Source organism: Hoplias malabaricus, chromosome 10 (genome assembly GCF_029633855.1).
Source record: "Hoplias malabaricus isolate fHopMal1 chromosome 10, fHopMal1.hap1, whole genome shotgun sequence".
NCBI classification, from domain to species: Eukaryota; Metazoa; Chordata; class Actinopteri; order Characiformes; family Erythrinidae; genus Hoplias; species Hoplias malabaricus.
This window is the reverse complement of record NC_089809.1, coordinates 42,154,347-42,171,321: the sequence shown is the minus strand read 5'-3', so window position 1 is coordinate 42,171,321 and position 16,975 is coordinate 42,154,347. Positions and strand designations below refer to the sequence as shown.

The 16,975-nt window shown below is 42.1% G+C and overlaps 1 protein-coding gene across 3 annotated transcripts in view; it reads right to left on the bottom strand.

The window, feature by feature from the left end:
* LOC136708797 (transmembrane protein 65-like) overlaps nt 1–16,975 on the bottom strand; it is a 68,368-nt gene that overhangs the window by 33,848 nt on the left and 17,545 nt on the right. For all 3 annotated transcript variants that reach the window (XR_010804386.1, XR_010804387.1, XM_066683604.1), the window contains exons 3-5: nt 5,217–5,261; nt 595–662; nt 40–94 (exon numbers count right to left, since the gene is read on the bottom strand). Coding sequence is in view for 1 of the 3 variants with exons in the window: in XM_066683604.1 (XP_066539701.1) it covers nt 40–94; nt 595–662; nt 5,217–5,261 (168 nt within the window). In the remaining 2 variants the exon portion in view is untranslated. The remainder of the gene's footprint in view (nt 1–39; nt 95–594; nt 663–5,216; nt 5,262–16,975) is intronic.

Genomic DNA, 16,975 nt, shown 5'->3' with positions numbered 1-16,975 from the left:
GGTCCAACAACAAAAAAATAAGTAATTTCCACACTGTACCTGCCATGGTGGAGATGCCGAAAATCACTCCTATGGACAGCTCTATCTGTGTGCCCTGTGGACAAAGACGAGCCATTAGTTAAAGAAGATTAAGGGCTATATACAGTGTCTTATTGTTGCTACTGAAATATACACATTCAATTCCCGTCCTGACGTTCTCATTACACCTGCCATCACAAACTGAACTGTGCTCGTATTAAAAACAGTTCAAGTGTGAGGAGCAGCACTAGTCACAATGAGTGAGGCTTGTGCATAAATGAGTTTGAAGAGCAGTGCTGAATGAGGACAGATAGCAGTGGCAGTCAGCGCTAAGGGAAAAAAAAAACTGACTGCTTTATCTGACCTGAGGAAAACCCAGGAGACCAGCTCCTGGACTGCGACTCTTATCAGCGTTTGACTGAGCCTTTCTCAAAAGCTTGGAAATGAATGTGTCTTTCAATTCGACAGCTAAAGCAGCTCATATTGTATTCTCTCAGAAATTCAATTTTCACATCACCGCAAGCAGCTAATTGGCTGAAATGGCACCTTTTCATTTTCATAATGAATGGCACTTACTGCAACGATCATGATGGCATTGTCCAGGAATCCGAAACCAATGAAGGGGATGGCGTTGTGGAGCAGCACTGAAAGAAAACACACCAATATAAATGAACAAAGAGGGATAACTCCAGCAACTGTTACAAAAACAATACAACAATGAATCACTTCATATTCTGAATCTTTCCAAGTAATCATGTGATATGTCTTGTTTGAGGCAACCATCGCTAGGTTTCTGTCCCTGCAGTAGACTTACTGTTATATACAAATCTAAAAATACCATTTGTCAGAATTCACATAAAGGTTTTTACACTTGCTTTATCTGGATAGACCTCATGTCAATAAATAAGTAGCAATAGTTTTACTGATAATGTAATTGTGAAGATCAAGCAGGTACCAGTCAAAAGAGCAACAAGTCATTATTACTTTCAAATACTTGCAAACAGTATTTATTCAAGTGATTTATTAATTATTTTAATATTTTTCTATAAAGTGCAACTTCATTCAGGGACCATGAAGTAAATGAACAAGCTTAAGGTTCTTAAAAGGGGGCCTAAGGTTATGATAAAAGGATGTGTGTGAATGATCTGTTATCATCATCTTCATCAGTATAATGTGGACTTTGATTATGAGACTCATGTACCCAGCCCTTTACTGTTTGCCCCACACACATAAGTATTGTAACGTGCTGGTTTTGTGTTCTGGGCGGCACGGTGGTGCAGTCATACAGCTCCAGGGGCCAGGAGGTTGTGGGTTCGTTTCCCGCTCCGGGTGACTGTCTGTGAGGAGTGTTCTCCCTCTGTCCGTGTGGGTTTCTTCCCACACTCCAAAAACACATGTTGGTAGGTGGATTGGTGACTCAAAGGTGTCTGTAGGTGTGAGTGCGTGTGAGTGTGTGAGTGAATGTGTGTGTGTGTCTGTGTTGCCCTGTGAAGGACTGGCGCCCCCTCCAGGGTGTATTCCCGCCTTGCGCCCAATGATTCCAGGTAGGCTCTGGACCCACCGTGACCCTGAACTGGATAAGGGTTACAGATAATGAATGAATGAATGTTTTGTGTTCTGTTCTGTTTTTGTTCATTGTTTGTGCTCCCCCTGTCTTGTGTCTGCTTCCTGATTGTTCCCTGGTCATGTAATACCCTTCCCTTGTGTTTCTAGTGTCATGTGTCTTTATTAGTATCCAGGTGTTTCTTGTTGGTGTTGTCTTTATATAGTCCTTGTCAGTGTTTCTTGTTTGTGGGTCATTGTATGTATGTTTGGTTGTTGTTCATGGTCCTTATTCTTGTTCTATGTTTAATGATCTGTAGCCTTGCTTTGTGTTTAGTCCTTGTTTATGTTTGGCCTTGTTTTAAGTTTCGATTCCTTGTTTAGTGTTAAGCCTTGTTTAATGTTTAGTGTTTAGTTTTAAGATTTGTTTAATGGTTAGTGTTTAGCTGTGTTTAATGGTTAGTGTTTAGTTTTAAGATTTGTTTAATGGTTAGTGTTTAACTGTGTTTAATGGTTAGTGTTTTGCTGTGTTTAGTTTTGTTTAATGGTTAGTGTTTAGTTTTGTTTAGTGTTTAACTTTGTTTAATGTTTAGTGTTTAGCTTTGTTTAATGTTTAGTGTTTAGTTTTGTTTAGTGTTTAGATTTGTTTAATGGTTAGTGTTTAGTTTTGTTTAGTGTTTAGTTTTGTTTAATGGTTAGTGTTTAGCTTTGTTTAATGTTTAGTTTTGTTTAGATTTGTTTAATGGTTAGTGTTTAGCTGTGTTTAGTTTTGCTTAATGGTTAGTGTTTAGCTGTGTTTAGTTTTGTTTAATGGTTAGTGTTTAGCTGTGTTTAGTTTTGTTTAATGGTTAGTGTTTAGTTTTGTTTAATGGTTAGTGTTTAGCTGTGTTTAGTTTTGTTTAATGGTTAGTGTTTAGTTTTGTTTAGTGTTTAACTTTGTTTAATATTTAGTGTTTAGCTTTGTTTAATGTTTAGTGTTTAGTTTTGTTTAGTGTTTAGATTTGTTTAATGGTTAGTGTTTAGTTTTGTTTAATGGTTAGTGTTTAGCTTTGTTTAATGTTTAGTTTTGTTTAGATTTGTTTAATGGTTAGTGTTTAGCTGTGTTTAGTTTTGTTTAATGGTTAGTGTTTAGCTGTGTTTAGTTTTGTTTAATGGTTAGTGTTTAGTTTTGTTTAATGGTTAGTGTTTAGCTTTGTTTAATGGTTAGTGCTTAGCTTTGTTTAATGGTTAGTGTTTAGTTTTGTTTAATGGTTAGTGTTTAGCTGTGTTTAGTTTTGTTTAATGGTTAGTATTTAGTTTTGTTTAGTGTTTAGATTTGTTATATGGTTAGTGTTTAGCTGTGTTTAGTTTTGTTTAATGGTTAGTGTTTAGCTTTGTTTAATGTTTAGTGTTTAGCTTTGTTTAATGTTTAGTGTTTAGTTTTGTTTAGTGTTTAGATTTGTTTAATGGTTAGTGTTTAGCTGTGTTTAGTTTTGTTTAATGGTTAGTGTTTAGCTTTGTTTAATGGTTAGTGTTTAGCTTTGTTTAATGGTTAGTGCTTAGCTTTGTTTAATGGTTAGTGTTTAGCTTTGTTTAATGGTTAATGTTTAGCTTTGTGTTTAATTGGTTAGTGTTTAGCTTTGTTTAATGGTTAGTGTTTAGTTTTGTTTAATGGTTAGTGTTTAGCTTTGTTTAGTGTTGTTTAATGGTTAGTGTTTAGCTTTGTTTAATGTTTAGTTTTGTTTAGTGGTTAGCTTTGTTTAATGGTTAGTGTTTAGCTGTGTTTATTGTTTAGCATTTAGCCCCTTAGTTCTGTATAGTCCTTGTTTGGTGTTTATCCCTGTTTATAGTTTAGCCCTTGAGTTTAGTGTCCCTCTGTCTAGTTTCCTTTATTAAATTAATAAAGCCTCCTGCATCTACCTCCATCCTTGACCACTCCTATACTCCTGTCCTTGACACCCCCCCACCACATTATTACAAGTGTAAGGTACACTGTGAAAAGCCTACTTTGAATAAAACAAGACTTTCTTTCTTTTTAGGGAAAAAAAGTGCAGGCTGCTCAAACTCTTGCCTCATATACTATGTACCCTGGGCCAAGACGAATAAAATCTACAGTCAGACTCCGAGTTCATCACAAAATACATAGTTGCTGCCATAAATGCACATATTCCACGTCCACACGATCACAGTAACACAAGCCTAATGACACTTTGAGTCCGTTATTTTAAGCTTTTTTTTTGTCTCAGAAAAAGCCTAATATCTGAAACATTCTGAAATAAATTCCTTTCAAAGCATGCGGCCCGACCAAACAGTGGGTATTGATTTTGTCCTTTGATCCAGAGAGGGTTTTATTGGATTATTCTGAATAATTGTTTAACTACTAAATATAAATGCAGCATAATTTAAGGGGAAATGAATAATGTGAATAAGAAGCCAGACTGTCACCTCCTCTGACACAGACTTGCGTTGATGCTGATGAGAGACATGTTAACATCTGTTTAATTGCTCATCTCTCTCAGATCTGCAGTTAATCCCTCTGCCCAACACACTTGCGTAGTCATTGTCAAGTTGTTCGCTGTCTGATCATCCGCTAACAAGATTAATTGCACAGAAACTCAGCTGTGAACCTCTGCCAGGCAAGAGTAATCCCACTGCTTTCTCCACGGTTAACCAATGACATGTAACCAATGACAAGAAACTGTTAAATAGAATTACTGCATAGTTTTTAACTGGTAACAATAACACTGGCTGCGAGAAGTGATCAATGTGTCCTGTTTATTTCCTCCCGGAACTCATTACAAAGTAACTCTGAAAGAGTTTGGATTTGGGAACATGTTCAAAGCATGGCTTCAAAAGAAAGACGACAGAAACGCGTCCAAATTGGTCTCACTTTTTCCCAGTCCACACCGAAGCCATATTATAGAGTCCCTGGCTCTCTAATGAGCTGCAGAAACCCACCAAAAAGCTTAGCCCTGAACCTCTTTCTTGAGTTTACATTTAAGCTCTAAGCCTCTTTGAGGGCACTCATTTGGAGAAGATATGACAGATCACAGTGGTCAATTTGGTGGGCTCCAGTGTTCATCCCGCAGAGCGTTAAAGGGAGTGGCCTCTGCCTCTGCTCAGTTACCAAGAGGAATGTTGAGCATTCAATTAATAAAAAGGGGTTTGATTGATAAATGAAAGATTAGCACACATTTTAGGGGAGGTTTGTGCAGAAAGTCTCAAGTCTCACAGGTATATCTTCAGTATGATGTTCATTATTATTGTGATTGAATAATGTACGTGAATTACATTACACTACATCTCAGTTCGCTTGTCTGAGTGAGTGACTACAACATAAACCAGCTGCATAAGTCTTGACAGTCTTCTTTATTCATAGTTTTTGATAGTGTTATTTAAAAATGTGACCTTGTTGGGTTGGTTTGCCTTTTTTATCAATTTATCAAAACATGAGCGTTCGTGTATCGTGGTATTTTATTCTGATCCTATATTCAAGATCAACAAAATGTCTTTGGTCAAATATCAGAGATCCCTCACCTATTATATGGAGCTTATCCACTGCTTGGTACCTGCTCTTCTCGATTCTACTCAGTTCTAATAGAACTCTACTTGCTTAGAAAAGCAAAAATTCAATAGAAAAGAAAAAGGAACACACACGTTTGTGAATAAATGCTTACCATATCTCAGTTGAGCTGCAGTTGGTGGGGCCATTTCCAGCTGCTCTGTAAGGAGATAGAGAGAGAGAGAGAGAGAGAGAGAGAGAGTGAGAGAGAGAATGCTTGTGTCATCTCTTGAAACATAAATGGAAAGCGGGACCTTGAAGTCAGTGGCAGGGGCAGCAAGGGTAAGGTGCATTTGACAGTTCTGACTACGCACAAGTGATAAATGCTCAGTCTCTCTCTCACACACACACACACACACACACACACACACACACACACCAGCAGCTAAGCCTCACCTGTGTTAAACAGATGCAGCACTGGATAAATTCAATGTTGATGCGGGACTACTACATTTAAATTAGAAAACAAATACGCACTGTACGTTCTAAATGCATATCCAGAGAAATTATTCAACTGATGCGGTGATGTGTCTGTTTTTTTCCCACGTTAATGAAATTAGGACCCACTTTCTGTAGGTTTACAAGAGCAGTAAAACCAGGGCTCTATCCTTTTGGAGAGGAGATAGAGGAGTTAACTGGTTTGGATACCTGCAGTTAACCAACACACAAGACAGTAAAGTCTTTATTGTTTTTATTCATTAAATGCCCATCAGATTTTCCCCACATCAAACTGAACAGAGAACCCCATTCTACCACCTGAAAGTTGTAATCCAATTTTTGTCTAACAACGTCTGTACTATTTTGAGTGTCTAGACGTAGAAATGGGCCACTAGCTTTTTAGTCGCTCGTTAGTCTACTACCTGGATTGTCCAACATGGAAACCCGAGAGAAAGCTGGGCTCGTTCCATCCAATACAGATATCCACACTGAAGGACTTGGCAGGTAATAAATAATATATTCACTCAGTGGCCAGTCTGTACTTCCTCTGACTGGCCACTATGAGTTCCACCTGCCCCACAGGTTGTCTATCCAGGTTACCAGCTGTAGACCATCAAACCATGCACCCTCCAACCCCTCATTGATCAGTGTCTGACCAAGGCAACAATGTTAAAAAGATAATATTCACACACATGGCAGAAATATCAAGGAGTTTATCTTCAAACATAACAGCTATTCCAAAAAAAGAAGCATAGCTAGGTTATTAATTAACACCTGCGTCAGCAACGGCTGCACCTTATAGCAACTGCGATCACTAATTAGAAGGTGTATCTAACTTTTAGAAGGAGTTTCCTTCTTGTTTTATTTAATTTAGACTCTCTTTCACTGGAGGCCTACCACTGCTTCCTTCTGCCACTTTTATTGCAGAGATGTCAGTAAAACTATGCTTTAAAAGATACAAGATCTGAGACCTTCAATCCACTTCAGCTTTTGCTGCAGAATAGAACGAGGTGCAGACACATCTAACAAGGGGAACGGGAGATAAGCAGTTCTGGATCTAAGCACAGGCTGAATGAAAAGCCCGCTATAAATAAGTTATGAGTAGCTAAAGAGTCAGGAAGCATTTTTCATTTTTAAAAAAATGCCTACTGGGGACACCAAGAAAAAGCAACCGGATGTGCAGATCTCTGAAGTAGCGTATTAACGGTGTTCAATAAAAGGTACGGCTTCACAGATGCTCCTGCAGTTTGACAAACTCAAGTTTCAGTTTTCTGAGCCACCTGGAGCAATATCATTCATTTCAGCATCTCCATTGATTACCTTCATTCCAAACCGATGGCTCCCCCACACAGAACAGATCGTACTTCCACTGCTGCACCCAAGGCCTATCCATCATTAAGTACATGCGGCGTAGACGACCTCATGCTATTCGTTTGTTGAGCTCGCAGCCTCGTGCTGATGCAGTCACCATTAAAACGTCTCCAGCTGGTTGTTTAATGCCAGTCACGGCGCTTCACAGTTATTTATGTATCCTTGCGCCGATAAAGATTTAAAGCTACGACGTTTACAGTGTGTATCTAACTGTTAAGTGCTGGATCCGATGAACCACAGCGCGTAAAACACCTGGTTTGATTTTCAGTGTTTAAATTCAACACTTTATCTTAGCAGTAGCAGGGAAAGCAGCAAGGAACAAACAAAGTCTCTCATTCTCCAGTGAGAAGATACTAAAAAAGTAGTTGCCTGGTTTGTTTAGTTTTTGAGCGCTGGCTCATGACAGCATCAGAACAAAGATCTGTCTGTAGAACTCTCCATTCTGCCCCGAAAGCACGGAACCACAGAGCTGCTTTGCAGATGAAGGAAATGCTGATTCCTGTTCACAGTCGGCTGCCGACTACACCGCAGAGGTGCCATCACTGGGGCTCGTGCCAAAGCTTGTACTGGAAAAACGCTACGAATCTGAGGCGGGTAGAACAAGTCCATCTGAGCCACTGTACACAACTAATGGCAGAATATTGGTGCGCCATCCAATGTTTCTTCTGAAATCAAGGGGGGTATCTGGTGCTTTATCATCCTATGCTGCAGTAAGTGCTTCTTCTGGTCTGAGAAGTTTTTAAACTAGACACTGAAACATTTCGATAAGGATTTGATTGCGTTCAGCCACAAGATCAGGGACTTGATGATGGAGGATGGTCTTCCGAAGTCATTTCTGAAAGTATTAGATAGAGCTCGGTCACTGAGTTCCACTGCTCCTCGGTCCAATTCAGTGGGCGTTTACAACCAGCACTTGGCACAAGAAAGGTACCTCAGGCTCAGCAGCTCTAGAGGGTCCCATTTCCTTTCTTACTTTCCTACAAAGATTATACAAAAACGTGCCAGGACCGTTTAATCTCCATGTCCACAATGGGTCACCTTAAGGTGGTTGCATTCATTAATTATTCATCAGTTTTAATCTAAAAGCATCTGTACAAAGACAGTATCATATCCCTGTACATGCGAGGTGCTTAAGGAGATATTACAGCAAACACATTTACACTTACCCCAGGCGTAGACAATAACAACACATTTCTGGCCGTATTTTCCTTGTTTAATTAAAAGCACTAGAGCTGGGAGGCTAAAGCTGCTAACGAACATTTTATTCAGAGTTCTGCACGACACTTGTCTGAAACAGCTGCACCCAGCATTTGACTCTACTGTGTAATCAATTTTATAGTTTAATTAGTTTTTAAAAATTACGCTGTATCCTTAACCACACCGACGACTGCAGATGACCTTAACCATGACCTGGGGGTGGTTTTAAAGACGCTAGGGGGATGTAATAGATTTATGTGAGTGACTCCTGACTACTGTTGGTCAAAAAGCCACAATTTGGATATAAAACATGAGATCAGGGACTACACCAAGGCCTCCTCCCAGTTGGCTGTGTGTGATATACAGGGGTTAGACGATGAAACTGAAACACCTGTCATTGTAGTGTTGGAGGTTTCATGGCTAAATTGGAGCAGCCTGGTGGACAATCTTCATTAACTGCACATTGCACCAGTAAGACCATGTGCATCCAATGGTTCAAACACTGTGTCCTGAAGGCGGTGCCGTGTATCAGGACGACAATGCACCAATACACACAGCGAGACTGGTGAAAGACTGGTTTGATGAACATGAAAGTGAAGTTGAACATCTCCCATGGCCTGCACAGTCACCAGATCTAAATATTATTGAGCCACTTTGGGGTGTTGTGGAGGAGCGAGTCAGGAAACGTTTTCCTCCACCAGCATCACGTAGAGACCTGGCCACTATCCTGCAAGAAGAATGGCTTCAAATCCCTCTGACCACTGTGCAGGACTTGTGTATGTCATTCCCAAGACGAACTGACGCTGTATTGGCCGCAAAAGGAGGCCCTACACCACACTAATAAATTATTGTGGTCTAAAACCAGCTGTATATTCCCTGTGTCAGATGAGGAGCCAAAAATTATTGTCTCTTTAAAGGAACACTAGGTAGGAATTCTACCTTAGAATTACAGCTATAAAACCATAGCGATGCTTCACTGACCTATAATAGAGCGAGGATAGTCCCTGTCACTGCGACTCTGGGCTCAGCACTGCAGAAACTGCACTATGGTGGAGGGTATGAAACTAGGCACTGCCCCGCCTAATGATTTCAGGACAGATTACGGTGTAGAAAAGACGTTAAAGAAGTAAGAATGATATTGAGGTTGACCCTATACTATGAAAATATACAAACCAAGACATTTAACAGGATCTCTCAGGACTTCTCCAACAGGGCAAAAGGTGGAAGACAAATTCACTTTGGACTGAAGTTATTAAACCTAAAGTTTAATAAACTTTGTGAAACACACCCTTTTTACAGACTGTAGAAACCTGCACCACAGGCCGAGGACAAAGCTTAAGCCAAATGTTGGCATTCCACATTACATCAGTTGGTGTGCCTCCATGCGACAAATCCTAGTGTTGATACTCTGCCATTTTCTGTGGTCTCCTGGTGCCTTGTGTAGCACTTTCACACCCCTGCCTCAATGCTTTAGCACGTTTGTGCGGTTCAGACCGCCTCTCCTGGGGCACACAACCTGGCTCAGGCCTAACCGCCTCCATGAAGAGAACACATGCCTCTGTGACAGGAGTATACAGCCTTCAGAGAGGGCTTCATTCAGAAAAAAGTTTGGAATGTAGCACAGCACTATGAGTCACATCAGCATGAAAAGGCTGCCTCATCCCCAAAGCCACATGACTGAGTAGCTGTGTGTGAAGAACAGTCTGCTGGGCCATGTCCCTGTTGTCTAAAATCCACACCCGGCCAACAGCACTTAGAGTCACAGAGCTTCCCTGTGTGTGCTATTAGTAATTGTGTGAATTGGCTGGTGGATCTAGCTCAGAGAGAGGCTAATGTGAAGAAAGCTAATGCGAGAAGAGAACAGAGTGAAAACTGCTAAAAACTAGAGCTTCTGCCCTTCGTTTTTGACATAGCTGTGTGCTCGGGTCGGGGTGAACAATGGTCGTATCAGTTATTTTCCACATCTCTGTAGACCAATGCATATGGTTTTGCATCACTGACCCCTCCAATATATTAAAGGCCCTCTCAGGGGCCCTCTCTAATTGTGGACAGAGAGATTTTGCTGATCTGATGAGGTCAGATCACATGAGGAACACGCAGTCCTTTCCCCTTGCATATCAATCAAAAATCACAATGCCTTTCTGACCACAACCCAACCTTATTTACTTATATTTTCCAAAGAAGAGGTCAACTCAGAGGTCAGCGTTCCTTGTTACTTGAAACCCTAGACAGCCGAAGAGCCTGTTATCTCTGCTTCAATAATGGAAACTCTTGAAAGACACTCAGATATTTTCCTCTTTCCACCATGATACAAAATGTAGGTCATCTGGGTCTGCTCAGCATTTTTATAGACGTCACAGAGAACAGTAAAAGGTTAACTACTTATAAAGCTATAAAGCCATACACCTGTCTGAAAGCACCTACACTTACATTTTTCATGAATTTGTTCAGGGATTTGCCTTAAAAAGAACACTAGGTAATAACTGTACCTTAAAATTTCAGCTTTAAAATCACTGTGATGTTCTACTGAGCTGTAACAGTGAGAACAGAGCTGCTGCTGTGTTTGTTTTGGGTTCCGAACTGCAGAAACTGTACTATGTAACTTTTGTAGGCGGGTAGGAAACCACCAGCCCCTTTGAATGAGTGTTCCTTTAACATGTCATCTGTGTGTGTATACAGGGGGTCCTCGACTTACGATGTTGATCCGTTCCTACGTCGCGTCGTAAACCGTTTTTCGGTGTAAGTCGGAACATACGTAGATACTGTACGTAAATAACATACTGTAAGCACTTATCCTATCCTAACACCTATCCTCCTCGGTCCCGAGCCCCGTAACCATGTATTGTTCCGCCGCACACACCACACACGAAGTTCACGTTACGACGTTTACGACGCAAAACCACAGTCGAAACAAGGCTTTATACAGTACATGGGAGATGTGTCGTAACCACAAAACTTCGTTTTTCAAGGACTTGAGTCTGATCTGAGGCTCATCAGCACTCGTTCATAACTGAGTCTACTGGACCAGACCACAGTTGTCAGAAAAATCCTCTAGGGCCAAAAATAGTTCTGCATTGATCGCCGTTCTTTGAGAATGTCGCTACACCTGGCCCTTAAGAGCCCAGTGTGGCTGGAAATTAAAGATGGGCTGCTGATTCTTGCCTTGCTTCAGCAGATCAATTCCATTCCTGTGCAAATCGATAGGAAGCAGAGCTGTGCCAGTTCGGTTGCTTTTCAGGCCTCAGAAAGGCTCTCGTCATAATTAAGTGTCATATTTGTTGAAAATCATTAATAAGAAATAGCCCTTTAAGATTCAAGTGCCAGCTGCTTGCCACACACATGTGATGATGATGCCATGCATGCCGTATGGGAGGAATCTCTCACAGCGGAAAAAGAAAGGCAAAAGGCACTCGTCTGGACTCTGTAGAGTAAAGTGCAGCCAGCAGGGACAGATGGGATTTTTCTTAATTGAATCATAACTTTAAGGCTTTGCTAAAAGAGGACAGCGAGGGCCTGCGGTGAGGTGTTCAGATGTCCTCATTTGCACTCGGTTAACTTTCATCTAATGAGCGATTTAGGAGTTGTTTGTTTCATGGAGGTTCTGATAAAACACCAAAACATTATGTGCAAACAAGGAAAATTTGCATTCAAATGAGTCCATTGTCTTTTGAGTTTGTTTCGCACAGGAATCAGATTAAAAGACAAAATACTGAAAACCTTTTTTTTAATCTGCAGAACTCATTTTGGTTCACAATGTCATCAAACGGAGGACCTCATCTGGACCTGGACAGAGTGAGAAAAGTTTCTGGATCAGTGACCAATTATTAAAACATTAATGAGAATAAATAATAAGATTCATGACAGTTTTTGGACAGTTGTGGCCATAGTCAGCGTCTGCAGCTAGTCCAGTGATATGGCAAATGCTTCTCTCAACTGAGCCAATCAAATTGACTCTTTACCCTGCATGACCACTTTACTAGAGAGAGCAAGAGGGACGCAAGAGTGAGGGCAGAGCGGTTGGTTCACTAGCGAGAGCAAGAGGGACGCGAGAGCGAGGGCAGCGTGGTCAGTTCACTAGAGAGAGCGAGAGGGACGCGAGAGTGAGGGTAGAGCGGTCGGTTCACTAGAGAGAGCGAGAGGGACGCGAGAGCGAGGGTAGAGCGGTCGGTTCACTAGAGAGAGCGAGAGGGACGAGGGAGCGAGGTCGGTTCACTAGAGAGAGCGAGAGGGACGCAAGAGCGAGGGCAGCGCGGTGGGTTCACTAGAGAGAGTGAGAGGGACGCGAGAGCAAGGGCAACCTGGTCGGTTCATTAGGGAGCGCGAGGGCAGCGCGGTGGGTTCACTAGAGAGAGTGAGAGGGACGCGAGAGCAAGGGCAACGTGGTCGGTTCATTAGCGAGAGCAAGGGCAGCACGGTTGGTTCACTAGAGAGAGCAAGGGCAGCGCAGTCGGTTCACTAGCGAGAGCGAGAATGACGCGAGAGTGAGGGCAGCACGGTCGGTTCACTAGCGAGAGCAAGAGGGACGCGAGAGTGAGGGCAGCGCGGTCGGTTCACTAGCGAGAGCAAGAGGGACACAAAAGCGAGGGCAGCATTGTCGGTTCACTAGCGAGAGCGAGAGGGACGCGAGAGTGAGGGCAGCGCGGTTGGTTCACTAGCGAGAGCGAGAGGGACGCGAGAGTGAGGGCAGCGCGGTCGGTTCACTAGCGAGAGCGAGAGGGACGCAAGAGTGAGGGCAGCGCGGTCGGTTCACTAGCGAGAGGGACGCGAGAGTGAGGGCAGCGCGGTCGGTTCACTAGCGAGAGTGAGAGGGACGCGAGAGTGAGGGCAGCGCGGTCGGTTCACTAGCGAGAGCGAGAGGGACGCGAGAGTGAGGGCAGCGCGGTCGGTTCACTAGCGAGAGCGAGAGGGACGCGAGAGTGAGGGTAGCACAGTCAGTTCACCAGAGAGAGAACAGAACCACTCACTGCAGAAGATGCAGAAAACCAAATTTTCAAAGATGAGCAGATGGAGCAGTTTGTGTTCATCACTCCATTGATTCATGCTCTGGTTTAGACCTTTGCTGGGAGGCAATTTTAGAAACTGGACCTCACAGTAATTTACCTGAAAAGCCCTGGTGTAGGAGAAATCTCAACAACTGACATTTTGTACGAGCCCGAGCAGAGAATAAATCTAGCCACCCAGGACATGCTTCTTTTTAATGCTTCTTTCATTTTTCTCCCCAAACGGGTCATTATTTAGGACAGAAAAGATAAATCAAATGATTGCATTTGAAAACACAGCCCTTTAGAACAAGCTCATCTTTAAAAAAAAAAAAAAAAAAAACACAAAATCAGTACTCAATTACACCTTTTCTGACTCTGTAAAATATGTAAATATACTCAGTCCTGTGACACGAGAATCCCCTACCACAGCAACACAACCCATAACCAAAATAATAAAAGGTTCAATGCAATGTTTGTAGAAGCCAATTTGGGTTGAATGTATTCCACTGCTGCGGTGAAGACAAAGATGAAGAGAATGGAGGGAAATCAATGGTTCCCTGCACTCAGCCCAAACAGAGGGATGACCACATGCATCAATCTCGGACAAATCCGCTACAACCACCTCGGAGGAGGACTCAGCTCCGGGCGTGAGGGAGCAATAAGGAAACAGGAGTTTGGTGGTGATCATTAAAAATCTGCCAGGGCTCAAGCAGAAGAACGGTCGCGAGTGTTAAAAATCTGTTAGTGGTCAGACAATTCGCAGCAGTAAGAGCCACTCAGCAGCATTTACATTTGGTATCTCACACGAATTTGATACAACACATCCACATTTTCATATCCCGCTGTATACTGTCCCTCCACATTTCAACCATCTTTGTCAGTGAACACAGGAACACCCCGAGTGGCAGGCAGCCGTCTAAGTGCCCAGGGAGATGTTGGTGGTTGGGTGCCTGCCTCAAGCGCACCTCAGGGGTGGATAATGAGGGAGGAGACAGCACTCTTCCCCTGCTTCCAATTTTCCTGCTGGTCGAGACGAACAAATCTGTGACTTTTTGGCCAAAAAGTCTGCCGTTCTAACCATCAGGCCTAGGCACTTGGGAGTATGGGGCAACCACGTTTCCTTTGAGACATGAGTCCGAACCACCGCTTCTTTTCAAACTGCTGCTGAAGCAATGCAACTGAAAGGCTTAACAAACCGGGTGTTAATACTGAAAGACTTAAGGCATGCTTCACAAAGACTTATGTCAGAAAACACAGGAAAGGGTCTACCACTGAGTGAATAATCTACAGGAACCTCTGTATATTCAAGTCTCAGTCCGTGGAGAGGGGACAGAATGGATGGAAAGGTAGTGAGGCACAGCAGTGAGATCCGATGTTCTCTGTGCTTCCTTTGAGAGGAAGAGACTTTTCAGAAGGTGTTTATAGTAAAATCATGAAGCCAGCTCAGTTCATGACTCATTCAGCTGAATCTGATGAAATATTTTGCTGCTCCCGCAACATTTTTCTGTGCCGCTGATATGCTGCTTCAAATGTGTTCACTTTAACCTTAAAGCGGTGTCCCACTTCTGCAAACAAAATTTTCTTTTCAACTGAAAAGACTCTACGGCTTAGAAACCTTCAAAGACAGGAGTATACAGCTTTTATGTTGGGCATTTACCATGAAGTGTCACATTCTGATGAGTTCATGGCACAAGCAGCGGTCCAAAGCATTGTGGGAGCAGTGGGAGACTGACACAGCCCATGAGAGCAAAACCCAGCTCAGAATTTTAGAACTTCCTTCAGATCAGAAGCAAAGAAGAATTACATAAAAATACAGCTAACAGCAAAACGCAGCATGAGTTAAGTTCACTTACAACAGCAGGTTTTTCCGTGTCCTTTGCCAAAGCACGTAATTTAAACGCATTCTGAATACGTTAAAACTTTCTTGCTATATATTCTTGCCAGCTCCACCCAATCGCTGAACCTCTACTGATCTCACACTGTGCAACCAGCCTTGGGAGAATGGGGCAACCACATTTCCTTTGAGACATGAGTCCGAACCACCGCTTCTTTTCAAACTGCTGCTGAATCAATGCAACTGAACGACTTAACAAACCAGATCAGAGAACTGCCAAGATCTGTCACATCTGCTGACGGATATCTGTGATGGCTAGCATCGTGAGCAGAGAGATGGCAGGAGGGTGGGCGCATTAACTCATCCACCAGGAGTACGAGGCCAATGGGCCACCTCCTGGAGATACGGCCAGCACTCCTTAATTTTATAAAGGCATTACTCAGACTGCATTATAATCTGCCTTCCACAAATACGTCCGATTATTCAACAGAGCGCATCCCCACCAACATGTCTTCTAGAAACCCAGCTCTGTTCAGCACATAAACCTCCTGGTGTTCATCTCTGTTTTACAGGCTAGTAGATGCGGACAGTAATTTCTTAATAAACAAATTATTTCTCCACACAGCAAGCTAAATGTGTTATGTATAAATCTATGTGTTATCTATAAAGGCTCATATTAATGAGCTTATTTCCCTTCCCATGTTCTCTCAACCAAATATATCAAATGGGGTTTTAAGAGTGGGTAATTCTGCAAAGACATCAGTTGCTGGGGGTTGTGAGGAGTCACAGAAATAAAAACTAATATATTTAATAAATCAGAGCTTATGCTCTGTGTCTAGAGCAATTTACTTGGCGACACCTCATTTGTCCTTCTAACAAAAAAGTAAACTGCTGCAAGCCATGTAGATTTGTTATAATAATGGAAATACGGCAATATATTTAAATTATCTACCATTCGGTGACTCTGAAGCCACAGAAAAACTGCAAAGACAGATTCCATTTAGTTCTCAAATGTATGTATTTCTCATTAAAATGTATGTTCCGTTCAGTCATGAGTGGTGCAGTTACCACTGCTCTGATCCCTGGTGAGGCCTCTGCATCCCATGATGCGCTCACTTCTGTGGTGGGTGGGACAGCCCCTACTGCCCACCATTACACAAGCACAGTGTAGCCAGCATGAGCGTTGGCTGGCTGACATGACAGATCTGTGCAGTTGGTGTTCTACTCATGTGGCTGTGGCTGGTGGCTGTGGCTGGGGGCTGGGGGCTGGGGGGTGGCGGGTTAATAGGGGTTAATCTATGCACTCTGAAACTTTACTGCGTGGTAACACAGTTCAACTTGTTTTGCAGTCAGTATTTTTTATTTATTAAAACGTCTGCTTTTTTTGTGGACAGTTATTTTACTTAAATTATCATAGTGTTCATATATAATATTGAACATAAGTTATCATACATATACATATATATTTATTCCAAGGCCATTCCAGTGCTGGGCGATATCCATTTGTTTCGTGATTAATTTTTGCTCGAAAACGATGATAAGCTTTGGGTAATAGAGCTCAATAAACCTTCATTTCTATTCCCAGTTTTCACAGTCAGCTGCACGCTATCAGGCGCCTATACTCCTGCTATTACGGTAAATATAAAATATGTTCTAGTCTAATGTTTACTCTGTTTTGGGGTGTATTTTGTCAGCTATGGTGATCCATGTCAAATCAAAGTGTATTTCCGTTTGGGAAATATTTTCAAGAAATACATTGCGAGAGCACTATTCGTTGCCTGGCGTTTTTTTCCCTCGCACAAAATAATTTTCTCAAAAATTTAAATTGGATCCGACACCATAGATCAGGCTGGATTAGTGGTTACATACAATGAATGAATGAACGTGCGAAACTGAAAACATTTTGGCTTTCCCACTATTACAAGCACTGTTCTAAGCCTTCTAAAGGGTTAAGTGCAATACGTTTACAGTTCAGCACTTGGGAATGTTTACTTTATTTATGAATTTATTGTTTTAAACTCTTCGTAATTGATCGTTTCACTCTTTCTGCTT